Source organism: Brachyistius frenatus, unplaced genomic scaffold (genome assembly GCF_029030835.1).
Source record: "Brachyistius frenatus isolate BFR_SWC_R1_liver_20210118 unplaced genomic scaffold, ASM2903083v1 Contig_26, whole genome shotgun sequence".
NCBI lineage: Eukaryota > Metazoa > Chordata > Actinopteri > Embiotocidae > Brachyistius > Brachyistius frenatus.
The window spans coordinates 4,910,497-4,931,812 of NW_027210625.1; the positions used below are offsets into that span (position 1 = coordinate 4,910,497).

Sequence of the window (21,316 nt, forward strand, 5' to 3'; positions counted from 1 at the left end):
GTAAGAGTGTCTGTATTAAGTATAAATTTACAATTGTGACAGAAATATTGCGTTGGGTCACCAGTCGCGTTTGCGACCCGAGCTCTAGACCTTTTCTTGCCTCCTAAAATGATAAAATGTAACACAAGTTAACAGTACAATGTTGTGCAGGTGGTTGGTTACAGATATTATATTTTATGTTCACGATCCAAACAAACAGAGGAAAAAAAAAAAAAGAAGCAAATAAAAAACAAATACTCGTAGCCAGACTTTCACTTTATGAGATGATAAACTTCCAACGCAGCCTGTTGTGTATGCAAACATGTCATTTGCGTCTCTTTTGTCTGCCACGGTTGCGGCGGTGCGATTTCCATATCGTTTGTGACCACGATCAATGGCCACGTGAAACGGCAAATGTCATTTGGAGGCTGTTTGAAGCCTCGGCCGTGCGCCGTAGACACTGAGCAATATGCAAATATTAGAGGGTGCATTCTTTAACCGAACACAAGGGAGGGATAAACACTCGTGCCCCACGAGTTCAACGATCAGACAAGCGTACCCGCACATACAGTACGGAGCCACGCGTGTGTCGAACATGAAAAGCTTTTTAAAACCTGTGACCGTTTATATTCAGTCAATCAGAAATGATTTTCACACCACAAAATCCCTCCGCGTTGCTAAAAACAGATCGAAATATAACATTAACGCGTGAAGTATGTTCAGAAAACTGGCCTTCTGGCTACAGAGAGGTCGGGACGCTCGAAGAAATACTCCACCGTAGACATTTCAGAAATAATATGGCGACGTAACGGACGGTGAACAGCAGCCATGAACTGCAACGTTAAGAACGTTTTCCTGACATTATGAAGGATCCGTTTACGGAAACATGCGAAGCGTGACCGTGACTTTTCCTCAGAAACACGCAAGAACGTGCGCAAACTTTCCGACTTCACAGAAGGTGGGCAAGCTTGAACATTTACATTTAGTAAAGCCGGGATGAAACGTCTGCATCTAGTGCCGCGTTCATAACTCAACAACTCCTCTGCGCTGGGTTTTGTGGAACAGTGTTGAAAATTAACTCCCGCGTCAAACTAAATGTTTAACTTACCGGTGTCAATCTAGGAATCAGTCTAGGAATAAGTTATTGCAACGCAGCTGGAGACAATTGTGTTTTCCGTATATGCAGACTTTGTGGCAACCAGCGACACGGTTGCCACCCGGCACGGCATTCATTCCCCTTCAGACCTTCTTCAGCACCTCCCCGTGCCGCTATGGCACGATGTCACCCGTGTTACAGAATGTGTGTGTGTTTTATTTGCCGCGTGGGCTTTGTAGCGCCCGCCAAAGGTTACCGCGGATATTTGCAACCCTTTCTTGCGATGCGACCGCAGAGCTGAGGCAGCCGCTGGGATTTGGCAAATACAGTTTTCTGTCTTCGCTTTGGCTCGCGCGAAAGCAATCTGCCCCTTTTGATGGTTTGCTGGCAGGAAAAACTTTCAAGAATAACTGAAACCGGTAACCTAGTTTCACCCACCCCCATCAGCAGTGAACAATCAGCGTCGCAGTCCCCCCTGCGTGTCAATGGGACGAGCACAAACTGGCCACGGTGTGTTTATGAACTTTGGCTGTTTAAAAATGGACTAATGCAGAAGGCTGGGTGGGTTCGAGAGTTTTGTATCGTAGATTTTGATCGTGCTGCGTCATCCGCTCGTTATAGAAGCAGAAGTTTGTCACTTCATTGGAAGCACATGTGTCGAAGACGTATCTACTGTAGCCGGCTTTCATCATCTGCTTGTTATTTAGTATCCTGGCCAATGGATCATCCGTACAATGATCTGAGTCATTCCAGTGTTTTTGCAGTATCCGTATAACGAATATCACAAGACTAAATCATCAAAAATAGACATCATAAATGAATAAGTTGTGTCTTTGTCAGGCCAGGATGTTAGAAATTCAGAGTCCTTTAATTCGGCCCAACCCAAAGCACCAAAGTAAGTATGCAAAACCTCAGTAACCCTTTGTAATGCAACCCTCCATGTTGATTTTCCGATTTGAATCGCTAAAGGAACAACGTGGAATTAATCCCCTGAGTCATTTTTGTACCTACAAAGAGAACATTCAGGCAAACCTATAAAATAATTATGGAACAACATATGTAACAGTTAAAGAAGGAAAAGTCACCAACGCAGCCATTTATTTTGGGAGCAAAAGAGCAGAAAATCTTAGAATAAACAGAGACTTGTAATCATTTACAGTGTAGTTATTCAGCATCATTCTTTTACAGCTTTAGCAAGTTAAATGCTAATCCACCGCATAGCCCACCAGCTTATGTTCTTTGGACCGAGTAGCTGTTGTTGTTGTTGTCGATGAATAAAAACAGATGCCGTTACCCTTTTCTCACGGTACCTTTGATACTTGGAGTCTTCCAACAGGAAATCGGGTGTCCGTCCGATACGTCGGGGTACCGAAAGGCGCTAAAATCCATTATTATTACCCGATCGATTCAACAAAATGAGGCTGCGCTAGAACGTGTTTTGCAAACTTGATCTTTAAAAGTCCCATATTTGACACTTTTACAGTTTGTATTTTGAAGTCTTGATATCCATATCATTTTAAGGACCGAAAAACAACTCCGTAGAGTTTTATTTTGCCCGGCTGCCCTGCGAGTCAAGAGGGCGCCTCCACAAATCCCCAGCGGAGCGACGTGGCCCTCAGAGCCCCTCGACCAAAGCGCTTAGCCTCAATTAAATCCCTTCGCATCCAACGGATTTCGAAACCTCGCCAGCCGGAGCTGCCGAGTCAGCAAAAACCACTGTAATAAAGTAACGAGATGGGGTTATAATCGAAGGCCCGTAATTACTTTGCAGGTACCCCACGACCTCATCGCGTGCGCAACAATAGAGATGCGTCGGACGCCAGTCAGCGATAATCAATCAAAGTGTTAATATTTCAGGCTTTCGTGCAGTTAATTCATCGGCTCGCCTTCAAAGTTTGATTCCCACAGAGCTGGAGTCTTTCTCTGTGCTGTCAGCGGTGGCAGAAGGGGGCTTATTATATGATGTTTTGAGATAATCCAGCGCCGCATTCCTCCCCGGGGCAACCTCAGCCCCGAGCGTGAAGGTCTGGCAGCCCCAGTCAGATTAACTGGATTAATTACCGTATAGCTGACTCGCCCCGCCGAAGCCCTGATTTCCAAACTGGCGTTTATCCTTTCTTTGCAAAATCGACGGAGTCACTCTTTGGGTCCATACGGCACCACTTGATATAAGTCGATCGGGCCGGCGTCCCGCGCGAGACATCGTAAGACACGTCGGGCGCAGCTCTTTGACCGTCACGCCGGCAAACCGAGACGGCCTTTTTTTGGTTTTACACACAAAGGCTTCTGTTTACGCGGCTCGAGGGTCGGGGCCACGTAAAGTAAAATAAGTCTTTATGACATCCGGACTGATAAAAGTCCCATGATATGATGATTCAGCCTTTGGCTTTGGGCTCAGTGAACAAGAGGAATCTGGGTTTGTTTAGCTCGCCTGAGAGCCCGTTTCATCGCAGGCAGAGGTCGGACGGGCGAGGGAGAGACCGGGTCGTACTCGTTTTTCTGTAAAATGATCCGGACGAACAGGGTCTTCATTAATCCAGCTCGTTAAGGCGCCACCTCGAAGGCTTAGAGAGAATCCACAAACAAAGGTAAGCTCGGGGTAAGGAAGCGACGCTCTCCCGAGACGTGTGATAACAAGTTCGACACGTCGTTCCCACGGGACGATTTAATCGATCTTTTAACCAAATACTTTTCTCGAACTGACGATCGACCGCAGTAACCACCTCCGTCTAGTCGCCCAGAGATATGTTCAGGTTCATTTTCGACGATTCTTTCTGACCGTTTTGGATTCCAATCAGATTAAAGCGGCTCGCGTCGCCCTCAAAACATTTCAATGTAAGTACGAGCATAAATACCTATATGGAGTTTTTTTTTTTTTTTTTTTTTTTTTGCCCTTCCTCTGTCCCACGCAGTGAGGGGTTGGAGGATGTGTTAGCTGAAATGTAAAAGGAATAATTCAAAGTTTTGGGAAGTACACCTACTTGACTTTGATGTCTCGAGCGCATAGATTTGCTCAGCATTGACGCGTTCAATTTTTTTGTAAGTATTAAACTGAATATGGTAATCAGAGGGCTTCACGGGTACAGTAGGTGGATTTTTCAACCCTGCGCATTGTGGATGCGAGGCCATATGCTACTCTTAACTGACTCCTCTTTTACATGGTATGCGTTCCACACAGGCTGAGGAGGAAGGGGGGGGGGTTAAGTCCCGGGAATGTTGACCTATTTGGGACACGGGGAGCGGAGAATGGGAAGGAGGTGAGGAGCCGCAGGTCTGAAGTTGACCACATCGGGACCTTAAAAACTTTCAGAGGGTTCAAACGAGGCATGAAGACCACTTGAACTTCTTCCAGCGCGATTGACCCGAAGGCAGCAAATTATGTGGTCTGATTGCACCTCGCTGAAATGGAGGGAATCTCTAACGCGCCGTCATTAATTTCACACGATTCAGATCATTAAATCCTTTGAAGCTGTCAAACTTTATCGACGTCATGTTTTCAGCAGGGAAAGGGCTACAGCTGGACTCGGCTTCACCTTAAACGGTCAATAACCCAGAAGGAGCGGGCGGTGTTCATGCCGCGCGCGCGCCGAGTTAATGGAAGTTTTCGATGTTTTGACATGACTAAATGAAAGTCTTTTGTTGTTGTTGTTGTTGTTGTTGTTTTCTGTCTCGCAGAGAACTCCAATTCCATCGTCGGTCTCGGTTCAGCGCGACTCAATTCCCATTAGAGGTAGCGGGTACTTTTCTGGATTTCATTTGCCGCTGACGATAGTTGCACGAAAGTGAAATCTACGGTATCTCGGCCGTGTGATTCTTACTCCGGCGGGAACGGCAGCCAGACGCCCAGCTTCCCGGAGTCGCGTTGTCACGGTGAGGTTGCAAAATTCATTGTTGTCCAAACTAAATTCTGACCTTTATCTTTAAGAAGGCGGAAGAAGGATTCAGACGGCGTGTCACCGAGCGGCTGCGTCAGACATCCTTTATCAGATCCGCTAAAAGATCTGATCTTAACCCTCTGTGCCCGATTGTGTTTTTTTGCCACCATTAGGCGGCCTACGGGAGCTCCTCTGAAGTGTTTGTATTCGTCTCGCACCAGAAGCGCGTTCGTACCGGCCTGTCTCCTCCTGGCTGGCACCCAGATTGGTTTACAGCGAGCGAGTTAGGTGTCTTTTCCGCGGGAGCAACGTCAGGAGACATCACCGTTGGACGCCGCAGCGAACGGGACACCTTCCATCATCCGTGTGTGTCATCTGATCTCTGTAACCAATCCGAACCAAACTCGCACACGCGACGCGACGAGACGTGACCGAAACTTCATCACCCGTAATCACTACAGAAGGCCCGTCGCTACGCGGCTTCCCCTCCGCGCACCACTTTAGACGCCTCGATTTGGGCCGGAAACCTTTTTGGCCGAGCGGTTTTTATGGCCGTCGAGTCCTTTGACGGCGCTGCGTTTACGTAACGCGAGCGACTACTTTGAGTTTGGCGCCGAGATTAAGTGCGCACGAGCACACCAATTGCGTTCCGCGCGAGCTCGAAGACTTTTACAAAGCCTGCCACTGTACGTCAGCGACCCACCGCCCCAGATAACCAGACGCCAATAACGGTAGCCATAAAGCATCTGGAAACGGCGCGCGGCTGCGCCTGGTCCGAGTTACGCGCCGCGGCACCGCGTTTACAGAGGCTACGGGTTTGTCGGGGCAGAACAATGGCGACTGTATTGAAGGACCCCTAACGCTGGGGTTTTATTCGGCCCCTGGGAAGCAAAGCGGAGTCTGCATTTAGAGGGAGAACACGCAGGCTGTGTGTGGAGAGCACACGTGTCGCTGAGGAATTTGCGCCTTGTATATGATTGCGAGACTTTTTTTTTCTCTCTCTCTTCTTTCCACCACTTCCTGACTCTTGACCTTTGACTCCTTGATTGTCTTTGTGGAATTTCCTCAACTAATGAGGGAGACCGAAGTAAATTGCGACATAAATTTAACGTAGGGGTTTAATTGGCGACATAGGCCGCGCGTGAAAATTGTGTTTCTTCACAACTCCGTAAATCTTTTCTTGAGCTTGCTAAATGTCAAGGTTGGACCAACGAGGTACTCTTGTGGAGTTTATGCTTTCGTTACTTGGGCTTACATTTTTTTGAGATTGACATTGTCGCTCTTTCCGTCGTACGTAATAAAGTTTCACGACAGTTGACTTAACAATATAATACGAAGTCGATTTCAAGTTAGTTGTGGAAATAAATGAGCTTTAGCTCTTTTTCTCCTCGAAGAATATTGTTTTGTGCCGTAATCACATAAATACAATGAATGGCTCACGTTGGTTTGAGTCGCTATCCTTTAACTCAGCACCTCTCCAATTACTTCTGTCTGCCCCCCTTCGCTAAACATTACTCAACGTAATCATAAACCTTCTCCAACATAACAATAAATGTTCATCAAAAGGAACCAACAGGACAGTGTGCTCCGTTTTGCTGTCCTTGAATGACCTGCATTCAAACAGAATACTCGGTGACACAAAAAACATTGTAAATCAAGATGCAAAATGTTGGAGAAGTATTTGTGTTAGTAGTTATTTTCATGTTCTTTTTTGGGGGGCGGGGGGCCTAAAACATCTTTTTGGCTCATTTGAGGAGCGAACTGCTGAATAAACGGAAACTCTCCTCTTAATCCGACTGAGAGAAATAAAGAGACGGGTGAGGTTAGATTAATTTAATTGCATACAAAAAAATACAAGTAAAAAAAAAAAAACTAGAAACGCGTAACTCGTATTTTACAGTCACTGCATAATTCTCCAAATTGAAACCGAGGTATGAGCGAGTGGTTAGAGTACAACGTCCTCCACTTTTGCATGTGATTTACACAGCTAGTACTGTAACGTAATATGTCCAAGCAGCGGAATGTAATTTTTTGTGAATGAAGTCCTTGAAGCGCAGCGTCAGCAGGAGACTGGATTTGTGTTTTACTGTGGCTATAAATGCTCAGCTGAATGAGCACAGGCAATGACACGGCCTGTTAAACGTGCCGAGAGCTGCTTTAGGTGGCCTAAATTGGGAAGACGCCGAGACCGTTTACAGGACGAGAGTCTACGACGAGTGGCGGGTGGTTTTTCTCAAATTGTTAAATGTTAAATTTGGATAAAGAGAATTTTAAATCCAGTTTAACAATGCAGTGTGTATTTGTACACCCTTCAAAGCCCCTCTAATATGGGGAACACTTATATGACCAAGTTTGTTTGTTTGTTTGTTTGTTTGTTTAGATCCCCATCAGCCTTTGCATTGCAGCAGCTATTGTTCCCGGGGTCCTCATAATTTCAATAATGACAATAGAAAAAAACATGAATGCAATTTTTGTCCATTTTTTAAAAGCTATGTATATTATTTTGTTGTGTAATATGATGAGAAAGTTCAAGTGAATTATTGCATAACTTTGAACGTTGAACTGATGTAATCTTGGTTGGTTTTATAATGTCAGTTCTATAACCTACAAATAGCAAGTGCAGCAAATTGTACTTAAAAGTGTGGAGCTCTTTCCACACAAGATAACACGTGGTCCATGTTAATTTGACTGCAAAGTCACCATATTATGCATTGCAAATTAAATCTACTCTGATGTATTGTCATGCATTTGTCTACATTAGATGGTTCAGGCAGGGGGAGTGTCAGTACAGCAATGACATCGCTGTCATGACGCGGACCCAAAGTAGCGTCAGTGAAAGTTTTAAAGAACAGAAGCGCAATCAGGCGTTTCTCTTTGTTTGTTGATTCATAAATATTCAAATCGTTTTGGCTTTTATTCGACTTATTTTGTCGATTGGGCAATAATCGGACGGAAATGATGAGAGAAATGGGAGCAGGTGCACGAGTGGGTGTGAACGTTTGTGACTTTTGTAACACCAGAAAAGACACTCGGTACCCGTGATGCCTCGTGGATCATTGTGTAACCTGTTTATTGCGAGCAGCATCCACCAGCCAGGCTGAACCCAAACATATAGTCCCCGTGTAAATTTGGATAGGGGCGCTGCAGCCGCCAGCAGCCCCTCATTCAGCTGCCCATGCCTGGAACAAACCATTTGGCCGCACGTACAGGGGGGGACTGGCGGTGTGGAGAACGACAGGAAGCGCAGAGGTAGGCGATGTAATGATGAATTGTCCTCTATTTGTCGTTTTATACGACGTACTAAGCGACTGTTAGCGGGCGGCCTCGGAGACATATTTTTGGGCATTATTTATGAAGCGTCCCGAGACGTAACGACGCCTCTGCTGTTCAATTCCTCACCGATAACGTAACGTTACATGAAAGTGTTACATGTGCGGCGGCGGGGAGTTCAGCTGAACCTGCACTGTAGTTCACGTGTCGGTACATTGTTTTGTCCTTTCCTTTTTCTTTTGTTTTGCTTGCAGTGTGACAGTGAAAGGTGGTTCCTTGAAGGTGTGTGTTTGTGTTTGTGTGTACGCGCTCTCGCTACGCCAGTATTATGTAGTCACATGGATCAGCGGGGGAAACGTAGTGGGACTGAGGTCACACGACGTGCTCGTTAGAGAAAAGAAGTTCCTCCGAAATTGTGCAGCCCCCCCCCACGTTACTATGATAAAAAAAATTTTTTTTAAAAACCCATTGGATTTAAAGATAAGGAGGAATAACGAGTCTGTGAGGTTTTGTTTTGGATAAAACACCAAACAGACAAACACTGTTGTAGTTTAAAAAAAAAAGTCGCAAATGACATTAAACTTTAACATTAAGACTTTAAGTAATATAAATAGTTTAAGTCAAACTATCTACAAATACTTTACGAATTGGATGTGGAAAAACAAATGTGTAAACAGCCTGCAGGCTGTTTAAAAATTGTGTACATGTCAAATGTTTTGGAGATGAATTTTTTTTAATTGGACAGCATTGAGGGAAAAATAGTTTGTGGGCAGATAAACGTGCTGAAACTGACATATTTACTATCGTAGCGTCCTGCGGATCACAGATAAAGGCTGCACACCCACTTGGGTCCGTCCTTGAGGCGCACATGTCCGATAAGCGATTCCGCCAAACTAACGGTCCGAAAGCACGCCGTTAGTTGTCGTCATTCGGTCCCGGCTGCGAAGATGTGAGACGCTCCTCTTTTTCCTCTCACCGGGTCAGCTTCCATGGCGTTTTACGCGACGTATCATCTCCTTTGGTCTCTCTCCTCCTCAGGGGTGTCTTTACATCCCTGCCAGAACCAGCGATGGCCGACCAGCCGCCTCCGCACCAGGCCGACCCGCTGCTGAGCAAGTTACACCAGGGGAGCCTCCCCAACGGGAAAGAGGACAACAAAGACGGCCTCAACGACAGAGGACAGTGGGCCAGCAAGGCCGAGTTCCTCCTGGCCGTCGCCGGGCAGATCATCGGCCTGGGCAACGTCTGGAGGTTCCCTTACCTCTGCTACAAAAACGGAGGAGGTAAAAGAGAGTTTTGGCTAAAAAGTTGGAAAGCCGTCACGCTGTAAACTATCTTCTCGTCTCTTTCCTTCCCCGACTTTCCTTACCTTTTCCTCTTCTTTCTTTCTTTCTTTCTTCTTCTTCTCTGCGTGTAATCAATCGGTGTCCGTTCTCACGAGCACCTTATTTGTGCGTTTCCAGGTGTGTTCTTTGTACCTTACCTGTTGTTCCTGGTGTTGTGCGGCATCCCCCTGTTCCTCCTGGAGACGTCGCTGGGACAGTACACCAGCCTGGGAGGGGTCAGCGCCTGGAGGACCCTTTGCCCATTGTTCGGAGGTACTCGTTTTTCGTCACGTCGTCGGCGGAGCATCTCGGGCCGCGGTTTGCGCCGCGCCGCGTTTCGACGAGAACGATGACAAACGACTATTTCCACTTTCGACGAGGCTGCGGGTGCGGTTCTCCTTCGATCGAGGAATCGTTCCACCGTAAAATGTTCAAAATATAGAAAAATGTTTTGTCTAAAACTCAAAAGATATTCAGTTTACTGTCGTATATGACCAAAAAAAACCCACACGAGTTATAACCAGGGGTTTTTGGGGGAATTGTGCTTTGAAAGTTGTTGACTTTGATCGATAATTGAAATCGGTAACGGTTAATTGTCTCGTTCGATCGGCCAGTCGGTTTCGACAGTCTAGAACCGACAACCGCATCGGGGGATGGGGGCAGGATTATTGTGGACAACGACAGCTTTGTGACCATTTGTGATATTTCATAAAACGGAGCTTCGGCGTGGATGTAAAACCGACTACGAACCGGCACGGGCGCCAGTTCGGGACCAGAAGTAGGTTCGGCGTCGGTGGGAAAGACCGCGTCTGCATTCGTAGGCCATTTTACGACGTCATCTGCAACTGTCTCCATCCACATTAAAGCGCTACAAAAGGTCACCCGCGAACCCACCGGGCACGCGCGGAGGACAGCCGAGCCAATCGGAAAATCGCAGAAGAAGAAGCGGCGGCGTCAAACAGGCCGGTTCACTCGAGCGGTCTCCGCGAGGGAAAGTTTTTAGTTACGGCTTCGTCACGGAGCAACCGAAGTCAAACTCGCCTTTCGAGGCCGACGGCATCAACGACGCCAGCGAAGAGCCGTCGTCACGTCTCCTCTGCCTCTTCCGGGATTAGTAGTCGGCGGAGTACGTAACGAGGTACGACGGGACGGTAGAACCCGAAAAACGGGAAGAGATCTTTGGAATTCTTTTTTGTTTTATTTTGCATTCCTTTGACCACAGCTCTTCTGGTTCTCACAGCCTCTCGCTGACTTTCCCCTTCCCTTTCCCTTTCGTGCACTTTCCCTCCCCGGCTGTTTTGTCAGAGCCGCTGAGTTTCTCCATCGGTATGCAAAGCATTCCTGCTCGCGCACTGTTACAAAACCCGGATAAACAAGCGCGTCTGCGATCGGAACAATTGCGGCGCCAGCCGCGTGCGCGTGCGCTTCATATCGAATAATCTGAACCGGATCGAAACGGTCGAAGAGCGCAGAGGGCCGCGCGCTCCCCGTCGGCCAAGAACAACACGCCGTCTCGGTCGAGTGTCTCGTTTTCACGGAGTCTCGCCGTCCAAACAAGGGTGTCGCAAGGGTTAAGCATGACCTCGACAACACGATTACGCCAGCGAGACAGAAACCCGCCGGGATCAACAAACATCACGCGATGCTTGTTTTATGAGAAATGAAACACGAGTTATTTCAATTTAGACAAATTAAACGCGGGGATGAGAGGAACGTCGATACGTAAAGTTGACCTCCGCGCGGGACTCGTCCATCTGCTCGGCCGTGTTTGTTCATAGGTGCGGCAGGAAGTGAAAGCGGAGAGCAGCAGAAAGCTTCCGTGTAAATACCCTGGAGGTATCGGTCAATATTCGTATTCCACCCGCGGGAGGTACCGCAGTTGCGCGCCGACTGACCGAGCCGCGATCGGTCGACGGAGCAAAAGCAAAAACTCAAACGTGTCTCCGGCCGGAGCCGAAGAATTGAAACGAGCGGGTCCCGCTGCCCAGATTTTAAACGGTGACGAAACGACGAGCGTGCCTGCGCGCGCGGCTCCGCCCCCTTCTTCCACACGGCCTCAAGACGCGCCGCACGCTATTTTGTTGACGGCCAGCCGTGCGAAGGCCAACGCGTTCGGGCAAACTCCGCTTTCGCGGCGCACAACGGACTCTGGGGTTCTGTCCCCCTGGGGGGGGGGGGGGGGGGGGGGGGGGGGGGGGGGGGGGGGGGGGGGGGGGGGGGGGGGGGGGGGGGGGGGACACGCGCGCGCTCGAACTCACGCGAGCAAAGAAACGCTTTCTGTCGGGAAATCCCTCGCCGCTTTTTGCGCACGGAGTGCGTCGTCGTCGCAGACGCGACCCGGCGGCGTAACTCATCGCGGCCCGCCGGCTTCTTTCCCCGCAGGTCTCGGCTACGCCAGCCAGGTGATGATCCTGCACGGCTGCGTGTACTACATCGTCATCCTGGCCTGGGCTCTCTTCTACCTGTCCTACAGCTTCCAGGCGGTGCTGCCGTGGTCGCACTGCAACAACACGTGGAACACGGGTGGGTAAAAGGAGGAAAAAAGGCCCGGAGAAAAAAGGCCGGAGCGGGGTCGTCGGCGCGGTTTGAGGCCGCCGTGTTTAACCCGCGTGTTCTCCCGCAGACGCCTGCGTGTCGTTCGAGCGCCACAACCAGACGGTCGACGCGAGCGGCCTGCCCGAGAACGCCACCTCCGCCGTCGTGGAGTTTTGGGAGTGAGTGCAGCGTCTTTATCGATCTCAGAATACCACTTGGTGTTTGGTAATAACGGGAGCACGTGCGTTTTGTAGGCGGGAGGTGCTCCGCCTGTCCGACACTTTAGACGAACTGGGGCCAATCAACTGGAAGCTGGCTCTGTGTCTCGCTGTCGTCTGGATCGTCTGCTACTTCTGCGTGTGGAAGGGAGTCAAGTCCACCGGAAAGGTGAGCAGACGGCATCCCGCCTTCCTGACGAGTTTTTTTGTTTTTCAACGGCGGGTCGAACGACCTCTTTCTGCTTCAAGACAACGAGGACGTTACATATAAATGGATTTGTTTCAGCCTCCCGAGCCACTCGATTCTCGAGACTTTTCGTTCTTAGGCGGTCTGATGTAAAACCTTCTCCGTCGACTCGAAACGATATATTGTACAACTTCTCCTTTAAACCTTCTGGATGTAGCTTTTCTTTTTTTTTTTTTTTTTTTTCTTCTTTTTTTTTAAATTTTGTCCTCGCCCGACTCCTCCGAGAGCTCGGATCACAAGGTCGGAGAAATACCAGCGTTACTGTTGTCGGTCGGCTCTCGGCAGCGTAGATGTAGATGCAGTAGATCCTGATCGTCTGCGGGCCATAAAGAGAGCGAAGAGTTCCTGCAGTGGAAAGATTGTGATCTATATGAAGTGGGTTTTTTGTCTCAGAGTTTCTCTCTTTGAATCTACAATTTCCTCATTTTTAAGGGTTGACCACAAAACGTATAAATATATAATATATATAAATCTGTAAGTCTCGTAGCAGAGGTGTACTTTTTTTTTTTTTTTTTTTTGGGTCACACAAAATCTTTTGCAACAGGAAAAGCCTGAGGCGTGGCGACATAAATCTACATTTACAGTACGCAGCAGATGAATTAAGGAAGTCGGCACTGCAATAATTCAGCCGGACTTGTTTGCTGTGTCACTGCCGCCGTCCGTCAACATGTTTTAAGACCTTCCAACTTTCCAGGGTTTTCTCTTTTTAACGCTGCGACGACCCCGTTTTGAGGACGTCGCAGTCACAACCTCCCTGTTTTGTCTGTCCCCGTGCCACCCCATCCCGACCACATCCCTCCCCGCCGCGTGTGTCCGTGTACATTGTAGGTGGTGTACCTGACCGCCACGTTCCCGTACGTCATGCTGTTTGTGCTGCTGGTGCGCGGTGCCACTCTGCCCGGAGCGACCCAGGGCATCATCTACTACCTCAAACCCAACCACACCCGCCTGGCAGACCCTCAGGTACAAAAGCACACTTCATCCGTCTTCAGGTCGGAGGCGAGAGAAATTCTCGCAGTCGCGGGCGGCGCGAAAGCTCCCGCGGGTAGTACGGAGCGACACCGTCAGGTGAGCAAGCGCATACGAAAGCGAAGCGCCTTTAAGTGCAGTACCGCCGAGGGCCAGCGGGGGCTCGGCTCCGGAAGACCCCCGTTCAAAAAGCGCGGACTTCTCTCGTGAAACACGACGTCGATCATTTTGTCCTCACAAATGAAATCCTTCGGGGGCCGTGTCCCGGCGGTCCCTCTGACGATAATTTCTATAATCGATTCGATACAGGGCCTCAGAGAGAATTCCGTTTGGCGGGCCGCTCGATTCGACGGGTTCGGCTGCGGAACGGCGGGCACGGCGTCCTCGGGTTCGACGCCGGTACTTAGAGAGGAACGAGGCCTAAATCAGCTCTGTGCACTCGATAGCGATCGTTACCGTGTTCGTTTGTTTGTTTTGTCCACGCTTCAGTGGCGCAGCGCGAGTCTGAACTGGCATTGTACGGGGGAGGTTTGACGGCGTCGGCGCATTCAGATAGAGTCAGGAAAAGCGCCAACGACAAATACATAACGTGACCCGCCGATTAGTCAGATTTGAGTCTGCGCATCCCATCGTCCAAAGATGAAAATAGCTTTATAGCTTTCGTAGCACGTTATCAGCGAGCGGCTGTCCTTTCATTTTGTCTCCTTGCTCTGTTTCTCTGTTCTTCTTTAGGTATGGATGGATGCAGGTACCCAGATATTTTTCTCTTACGGAATCTGCTTGGGAAGTCTCACGGCCCTGGGCAGTTACAACAAATACAACAACGACTGCTATAAGTGAGACACTTTGTCACGGACACACACACACACACACACACACACACACACACACGCAGCGACACAAAAAACAACTCCAGCCACACGAGCGTCCCCTTCCACTCCAGCGCAGACAAACCGAAACGTAAGACGTAAGCTCCCCCCGGACTGATGGCTTCCAGCGGGAATGGCTGGAATGGACAGAGAAAACACGCTGGTACAGCCGCACCTTAAGGAAAAGCCCTCGGTGCCATGTTTCCCACACTTTAGGACTCGCGCGCACACACACACACCCAGGAAAAGAGCCAAGCACTTGACTCTTTCGGCTTGTACACGCAGTAACAGGACAGAACTCCATAACACACCAGGCCGGAAACCTTCAGTCTCACAAAGATGTTTTCTATTGTCTGAGGCGTTTCTCTAAATGTATTCACTGCGCTTTGTGTGCGTGCCACCAGGGACTCCTTCATGCTGTGCCTCCTGAACAGCAGCACCAGTTTCCTGGCGGGTTTCGCCATCTTCTCGGTGCTGGGCTTCATGGCGGAGGAGCAGGGCGTGGACATATCCTCCGTGGCCCAATCAGGTGAAGCACGGTCTCCCGACAGCTCCCCGGATGTGAGATGTTGTCGTTTAGGAAACGGGCTCGGGGGGGTGAACGGACAAGAAGCTAAAGTTTTAGCGAATGAATTGGTTGCAGTATTTCATACCGAATCTAAAAAAAATAAATTAAAAAAAACCTGAGATGCGTTATCCTCACCAGAACACCAAATGCGCATTAATCCGCCGCTGAAAATAGTCCCTAACAAATCCATTGTTAGTCCCGGTTCGAGTAACGTTTGCTAAAAACAACAATCCCCGCGTCGACGATTTCCACCCGAGGTTACGAGTAACTTGTATTTTTGCTCCGACGGTTTGTCCTCCCAGGGCCCGGCCTCGCCTTCATCGTCTACCCTCGAGCTGTAGCCATGATGCCTCTGCCCCAACTCTGGGCCGTCTGCTTCTTCCTCATGATCATCATGCTGGGACTGGACACGCAGGTAGATGCACGCCGGCTTTGATGAATCGCGTGTGACGGCGACGATATATCGGGCGCAGTTTGGTGTAAAACTATCTATCTCTCTCTCGCTCTCGCTCTTGCTCTCGCTCCCCCCCCCCACACACACACACACATACCCCGCCCCAGTTTGTGAGCCTGGAGGCCCTGATGACGTCGGTGACTGACCTGTACCCTCACCTGATCCGACGAGGCCACCGCAGAGAGCTGCTGCTGCTGTTGGTCTGCGTCGTCTGCTTCCTGGTCGGACTGGTCATGGTCACGCCGGTAAGTCGCGCTCAGGATGCTCCGTGCTGTTTGGTTTGGACGGGGTGGAATGATGCGCGTGCGTGTTTTTCGCAGGGCGGCCTCTACGTGTTCCAGATCTACGACCATTTCTCCTGCAGCGGAGCCAGCCTGCTGCTCCTCTCCATCTTCCAGTCTCTGGCCGTCGGCTGGGTCTACGGTAGGAATCCTATCCCCTCTCCGCCGCTCGCTTTTTCCTTTTGAACATTTTCTTTCTTTTGCTAGTGTCTCCTCTCATTTCTTTCATTCCTGATTTCATCTTTCCTCTTCACACTCTTTTTTTTTTTTCCTCTGTTTGTTTCTGTTCTTCTGTTGCTATTGTAATATTTCACTCACTTCTTTCCTTCTTTCTCTCTTTTCTTCTCCTCTCTTTTTTCTTTTTTGGTCTGTTCTCTACTCTCTTTTCCTTTTCACTCTCCTTGCTTCCCCTCTTATTGTCTTTCTCTTTTGCATTCTACTTCTCCCATTTTTATTTGTCTCCTTTTCCCCCTTTTTCTATTCTCCTTTTGCTGTTTTTCAATTTCTTTCATTTCCTTTCCTCCTTCTCTTCTTTTCCCTTGCCTAGACTCCTCTCTCTTCCTCTCATTTCATTTCCTCCTCTTAATGGAAAAATCCAACTGGCCTTTTCCAAGATAGTCTGAGTTTAATTATATTCTGTGGGAGCTTAAACAATAGGATTTCACATTTGGCCAAATCACCAAATACCAAAACAATCTGAAGCTGATTGTTGTCATTTCATATAGGAAATACAAAAAAAAAAGAAAAATAAATTTGTGTCACTAACGAATGTAAATCTTCATGCACACGCACTCACACACACACACACACACACACACACACACACACACACACACACACACACACACACACACACACACACACACACACACACACACACACACACACTGTCCACCTCCTCCCCTCCTTCTGCATTCCACTCCCAGTCAGCAGACAGTATATTAACGTGGCTGCAGCTACCCACTGTTGTAAGGAGACTGGCTGGCTCCTGGCCAGGCCCCTGTCTGTCTCCTCCAGGCCCTAAATCAGCCCCCGGGCCCAGTCGCCTCTCAGTCTCAGTCTGGCGGCCCCAGGGAGCCCCTATCCTGGCCAGACAGGAGTCTCTGAAGCATTTACAAAAACATTGTTTGTTTAAGTGTGAGATGGGCTGAGTGTGTTGTGTTCTTACATCAGGGCGATAAAAAAAAAAAAAAAAAAAAAAAGTGCAAAAAGCGTTCAAATAGCGAACTACGTATAGAGATGAGATCTTATAGAGATGAGATCGTGTGTTCATGAGTGCATACAAATACCAGCTGAGGAGAGGGGCTACTGCTACTTGTATTTGTAGCGGTATTAGTCATCGCAAGGCCGCAATGGCACGGCTATAGATGTGATCTCTGACATTAATTATTGTTAGGAAAATTTCTATTTCCTTACAAACTGTCTCATGTTTGTCATTAGAACCATTATCTTTGCAAAGCAATATGTTGTCTCGCTCTGTTTGTCTGCTGTGGTTTTTAAGACACTTTACTTCCCTCTCTAGTGGAGGACAAAAAAAAGAAATTGTTTCACGAAAGCAAACCACAATGTCAAACCTCACCTCACCTCACCTCACTTCGCCTCGCTCCCGTTTTTGGCCACAGGAGCCGACCGCTTCAGCGGCAACATTCGGGATATGACGGGCTACGCCCCGCTGCCTGTCTTCAAGCTGTGCTGGAAATACTTGACCCCGGCGGTGTGCACCGTGAGTAACCTCTCCCCGCTGATCTGCTTTCACACTGTTCACTGTGCGCTCGCTGTGAGACAGTGCGCGGCGTGAGGTTTGAGGCAAATACTACCCTCTGCCTGCGCATTCATCTTCCTCCAGTCACATCTAGGCTCCACAGATGGGTCTGGATTTGCGCGTTATAACTTGAAGGTAAAAACCAGAGAACTTACAGGGTGCCGTTGTCCATTTGAACACGTTGAATTTATTTTTTATTTTTTTATTATTACACCGACTCCGGGGCAGAAAATGCACCCTCAGCTCCACTGGCAGGATTCAGAGTGTATTCTTGTACTTAGTTTGGAGTTATAATCCGCAAACCTTCAAAATTGCACCTTAACGAATCATTTCGGTGTCACGTGAACTTAAACCAATCGGAGCGGCCGTCTCCCTTTCCTTTTGGAAGCCGGGCGCGCTTGCACTTTGGGAGGCCGCTATTATCAAGGTGGATGTGCCAAGTCCTTGGAAAGAACGCGGATAGATGTTCACAATAATAATTCTGGACATTGCGATCATTTTATTTGTAATCTTTTGCACGTTTGCGTGCTGCTTCACGGTCCGGTGTGTGCGTAGGAAGTATCGCTCACGCGTTTATTTTTATAACAAAACAAAAAGCACCTTTGACTCAAGAGCAGGTTTTTGCGTTTCAATGGCTTTCCGCCGCCTCAAGAAAGCGACGTGCCAGCGATCCTCCCGACCGCAACTCATTTTAACAACGCCCGCGTGCGCTCAGACGGGGGCAAGTTCATTTACCATTTAAACAACACAGCTGCCGGACGGCAAAAATGACATCCGCGTCAGCGCGAGAACTTGCAGAGAGTCGTAGCTCGGCCTCGTTTTACACCGGACGGAAGACGGAGCCTGAAAATCACTGAAAATACGAGCGAGGTACCACGTGTTTGTTATTGGGCATGAGAGGCGTGTTGTTGCCTCTGGCCACAGCCGGCCCGTTACCCAGTCTCATATTTACTAAAGGCATCAACAGCCGTCTCATCTACCTCCCGAACAAGAGCGCGAATAGCCGCCTGTTCGTCCGCGGGCGTTTTCCTGCCAACTGCGAAAGAGATTTTTGTCGTCACTCCCGGCATATGTATAAAAATATTGACTTTGAAAAGATTCTTCTGAACGCGTCGGACTCGTGTAAACCTGACGTAGGCCTCCTCTCTGTCCCCCGTAGGCTACCTTCGTGTTCTCCCTGGTGTGTTGGTCTCCGCTGAGCCTGGGGAAAGGACTGGTCGCTCCGGCCTGGGCCACCTCGCTGGGCTGGATCCTGACCCTCTCCTCCGTCTCCCTGCTTCCCACGTGGGCCGTGTACGTCCTGGTCACCACCCCGGGAACCCTGGCGCAGGTCGTACCGCCATCTCTCTTTTGATCTTTCTACCCCGGTCGGCTCCCGAGAGCGTACCGTCGACCCGGGGGCGTTATAGGATCTGTACGTGCGCAGCGTTTCTCCAGATGAAAGCGAGATGTTAAAAGTTTAAAAAAAGAAAAAGCGTACAGATTTGTTGAAAACGCGAAGGGTGCCGCGACCTAACTATGACCTTTTGACCCCCGCAGCGCTTCCAGCGTCTGTGCAGCCCCGCCAAAACCTCGTCGACGGCCTTCCAACAGTTCTCCGCCAACGGCCTGGCGCTCGCCTACAGCCCCACGCCGCCCGTCGCCGAGAAGCCAAAGGAACCGATCCCGGAAATCATCCGGGACCAGAAGACCCGATAACGGTCACCCGACAGCATGTGACATTTGATGCCGCTCAGCCAATCAGGTGTGCCGAACGGGAGGGTTTTAAGGTTTAGAGTTGACGGTGCCCGTTTCCATTCGAATACGGCCTCGTTTTGAAATGAATTTATAACACTCGATCCACTTTGACAGTCAAAAGGTTATTTTGGACAAAACCGAAGAAACAGCCAACGCAAGATGTTTTTGTTACTCGCAGGAAATGACGTACAGTCACACCGGGATGTCTCACGGCGTCCGCGCGGCGAACTTAACGAGGGCCGCCCGAACGCGCCATCTCTTTCGCCGCGTTTACGATCGATCGGTCGGTTCGGGCCTCGGCCGAGGGTCCGGCCCCGAATCGGGACGCGGCGCGTCTGACCTTTTTAAGATCGGCCCCTTCAGCCCGTTCCGGCTACCGGAGTTGGTTTTCGCAAAAGAGCACACACTCCTGGATCTTAACCGTTATTTTTTTCGTTGTTGTTGTTGTTCCTCCCTACTTAACATCTCTTGCTTGGTTTTTTTTTTTTTTTTTTTTTTTTTGGTCGTCACTGGACTCGTCGACCGGAGAAAACGCAGCACTTGCAGCCTTTCGACGCACAAGACGCAAGCAAAGAGCAGCGCTCCCTTGTTTTCCAGCTCTACCGAGTTCTCACGGGGCGATCGGTATCCTCTCTGTGAGAGACGGAGAGATCGGCGCCGGCGTCAGTCAGGGTGCGCGCTTAGCTCTCGGCTCTCCTCCGAAGATGCTTTTTGTTTCGGTGCGGCCGTCATCCGAAATGACTCCGCGAGTCAGGTTTGTATTACGTAGCGATTGATCTGGATTTGATTTATGCGCTTCCGCCTCTCACGACGGGGTCGGAACGGTTCATAACACGCCTTACATCCGGACCAATCGCAGCCGAGTCTCGGCTCGTTACGGCCGACGCATCGAGCGCATTACTCTCGTGTCGCGGTTAAAACTGTACCGCTAACGAAATGACAGAAATGTAATCCGTTTTGACTTTTATCAGTTCTCAAAGGCATTATCATGACAGCATCTTTGCACTGTAACAAAATCTCACGCTGGGAAACATGCAATCATAGTATCACAATCAGCACACCTGTATGTTCACACAAAATGTTAATAGCGCTGATGCTTTGTAGTACAAGGATTGTTTTTTTGTTTTTTTTGTTTGTTTGTTTTTGTTTTTATCCTGTGCACCAAAGTGTAACTTGTTTATTTTCTATCACTCCGTCGTGATTCTTTCTGCCGAGGACTGTTAACTGTAACATTTGAACGGCGACATGCAGTATAAGAAAATGATCTTAAAGCGATGTAGGGATGTATATATTTTTGCAGAAGACGATTTTAAGTGTGGAAGAATGTCACAGCGACGTGTTCCGTAATCAATCCGTCGACGCATTAAGACCGGCGTCGAGAGATGTGTACCCGTCTCCGCTAAACCGCCTCGTACCCTGTTAATAAAAACAACTTCAATTCATATCTCGCTCAGATTCCAGTCAGCGCAGACTCCACAATGTCCGCAAATGCATTACATAATTGACTTCTTTCTTGTTTTTGTTTTTTTCCATCGTCGGAAACGATTTTTTTTTTTATTATTATTTTTTTTTAAAGGGGGGTAGGGGGGAGTTTAGGTTGTGATGGGAAATCGGCAGTAACTGATCTGGGACATAATGTACTCTTCGCTGCCTGCGTAAATCTCCAACAAGCGTAACGAGGAGGACGATTTCTCCATCGAGTGTGATGTGTTTTACATGTTAGAATATTAAAAGTGAAGAAAGAAAAAGTTGCTCGTGCAAACTTGAAACTTCTGTCATTCAGATCCGGATCGGAGTTTTGGATCGAAATCCTAACCAACGCTCCTCTGAGATTAATTCAACGCAGAAAAACCCATCCGGTGTCTTTTGAAAGGCTTTCACTGACTTCCGATTGATCCGATGTGTGTTATCATCTGTTTACATTTGTATACATGTGCCTCTTTATTTTAAAGTGGGCTTCTTGTACCATTTTCTTTTCTAAATGAACATATATATATATATATATATATATATATATATACATATATATATATACACAGTATCTACGTTGTGGATAAAATAATTTGTGCTGACTGTTCATTTCAAGTCAAGTGAGAAGCTGTGTGTGCGTGTGCGCAGGTGTGTCAACAGA

General features: G+C 48.6%; 1 protein-coding gene across 6 annotated transcripts in view; it reads left to right on the top strand.

The window, feature by feature from the left end:
• Positions 1-21,316, top strand: part of LOC138620835 (sodium- and chloride-dependent GABA transporter 2-like) — a 162,257-nt gene that overhangs the window by 130,981 nt on the left and 9,960 nt on the right. For 3 of the 6 annotated variants that reach the window (XM_069698416.1, XM_069698417.1, XM_069698418.1), the window contains 14 exons: positions 9,259-9,503; positions 9,684-9,818; positions 11,928-12,068; positions 12,169-12,259; positions 12,335-12,467; positions 13,374-13,508; positions 14,247-14,350; positions 14,788-14,912; positions 15,254-15,366; positions 15,513-15,650; positions 15,726-15,828; positions 17,309-17,409; positions 18,608-18,778; positions 18,988-21,258. In XM_069698416.1, the coding sequence (XP_069554517.1) occupies positions 9,290-9,503; positions 9,684-9,818; positions 11,928-12,068; positions 12,169-12,259; positions 12,335-12,467; positions 13,374-13,508; positions 14,247-14,350; positions 14,788-14,912; positions 15,254-15,366; positions 15,513-15,650; positions 15,726-15,828; positions 17,309-17,409; positions 18,608-18,778; positions 18,988-19,146 (1,863 nt within the window). In that variant the 5' untranslated portion in view covers positions 9,259-9,289 and the 3' untranslated portion in view covers positions 19,147-21,258. Of the gene's footprint in view, positions 1-7,990; positions 8,200-8,361; positions 8,431-9,258; positions 9,504-9,683; positions 9,819-11,927; positions 12,069-12,168; positions 12,260-12,334; positions 12,468-13,373; positions 13,509-14,246; positions 14,351-14,787; positions 14,913-15,253; positions 15,367-15,512; positions 15,651-15,725; positions 15,829-17,308; positions 17,410-18,607; positions 18,779-18,987; positions 21,259-21,316 lie in introns of those variants that run through there. The other 3 variants (XM_069698415.1, XM_069698414.1, XM_069698419.1) reach the window with 3 other exon arrangements.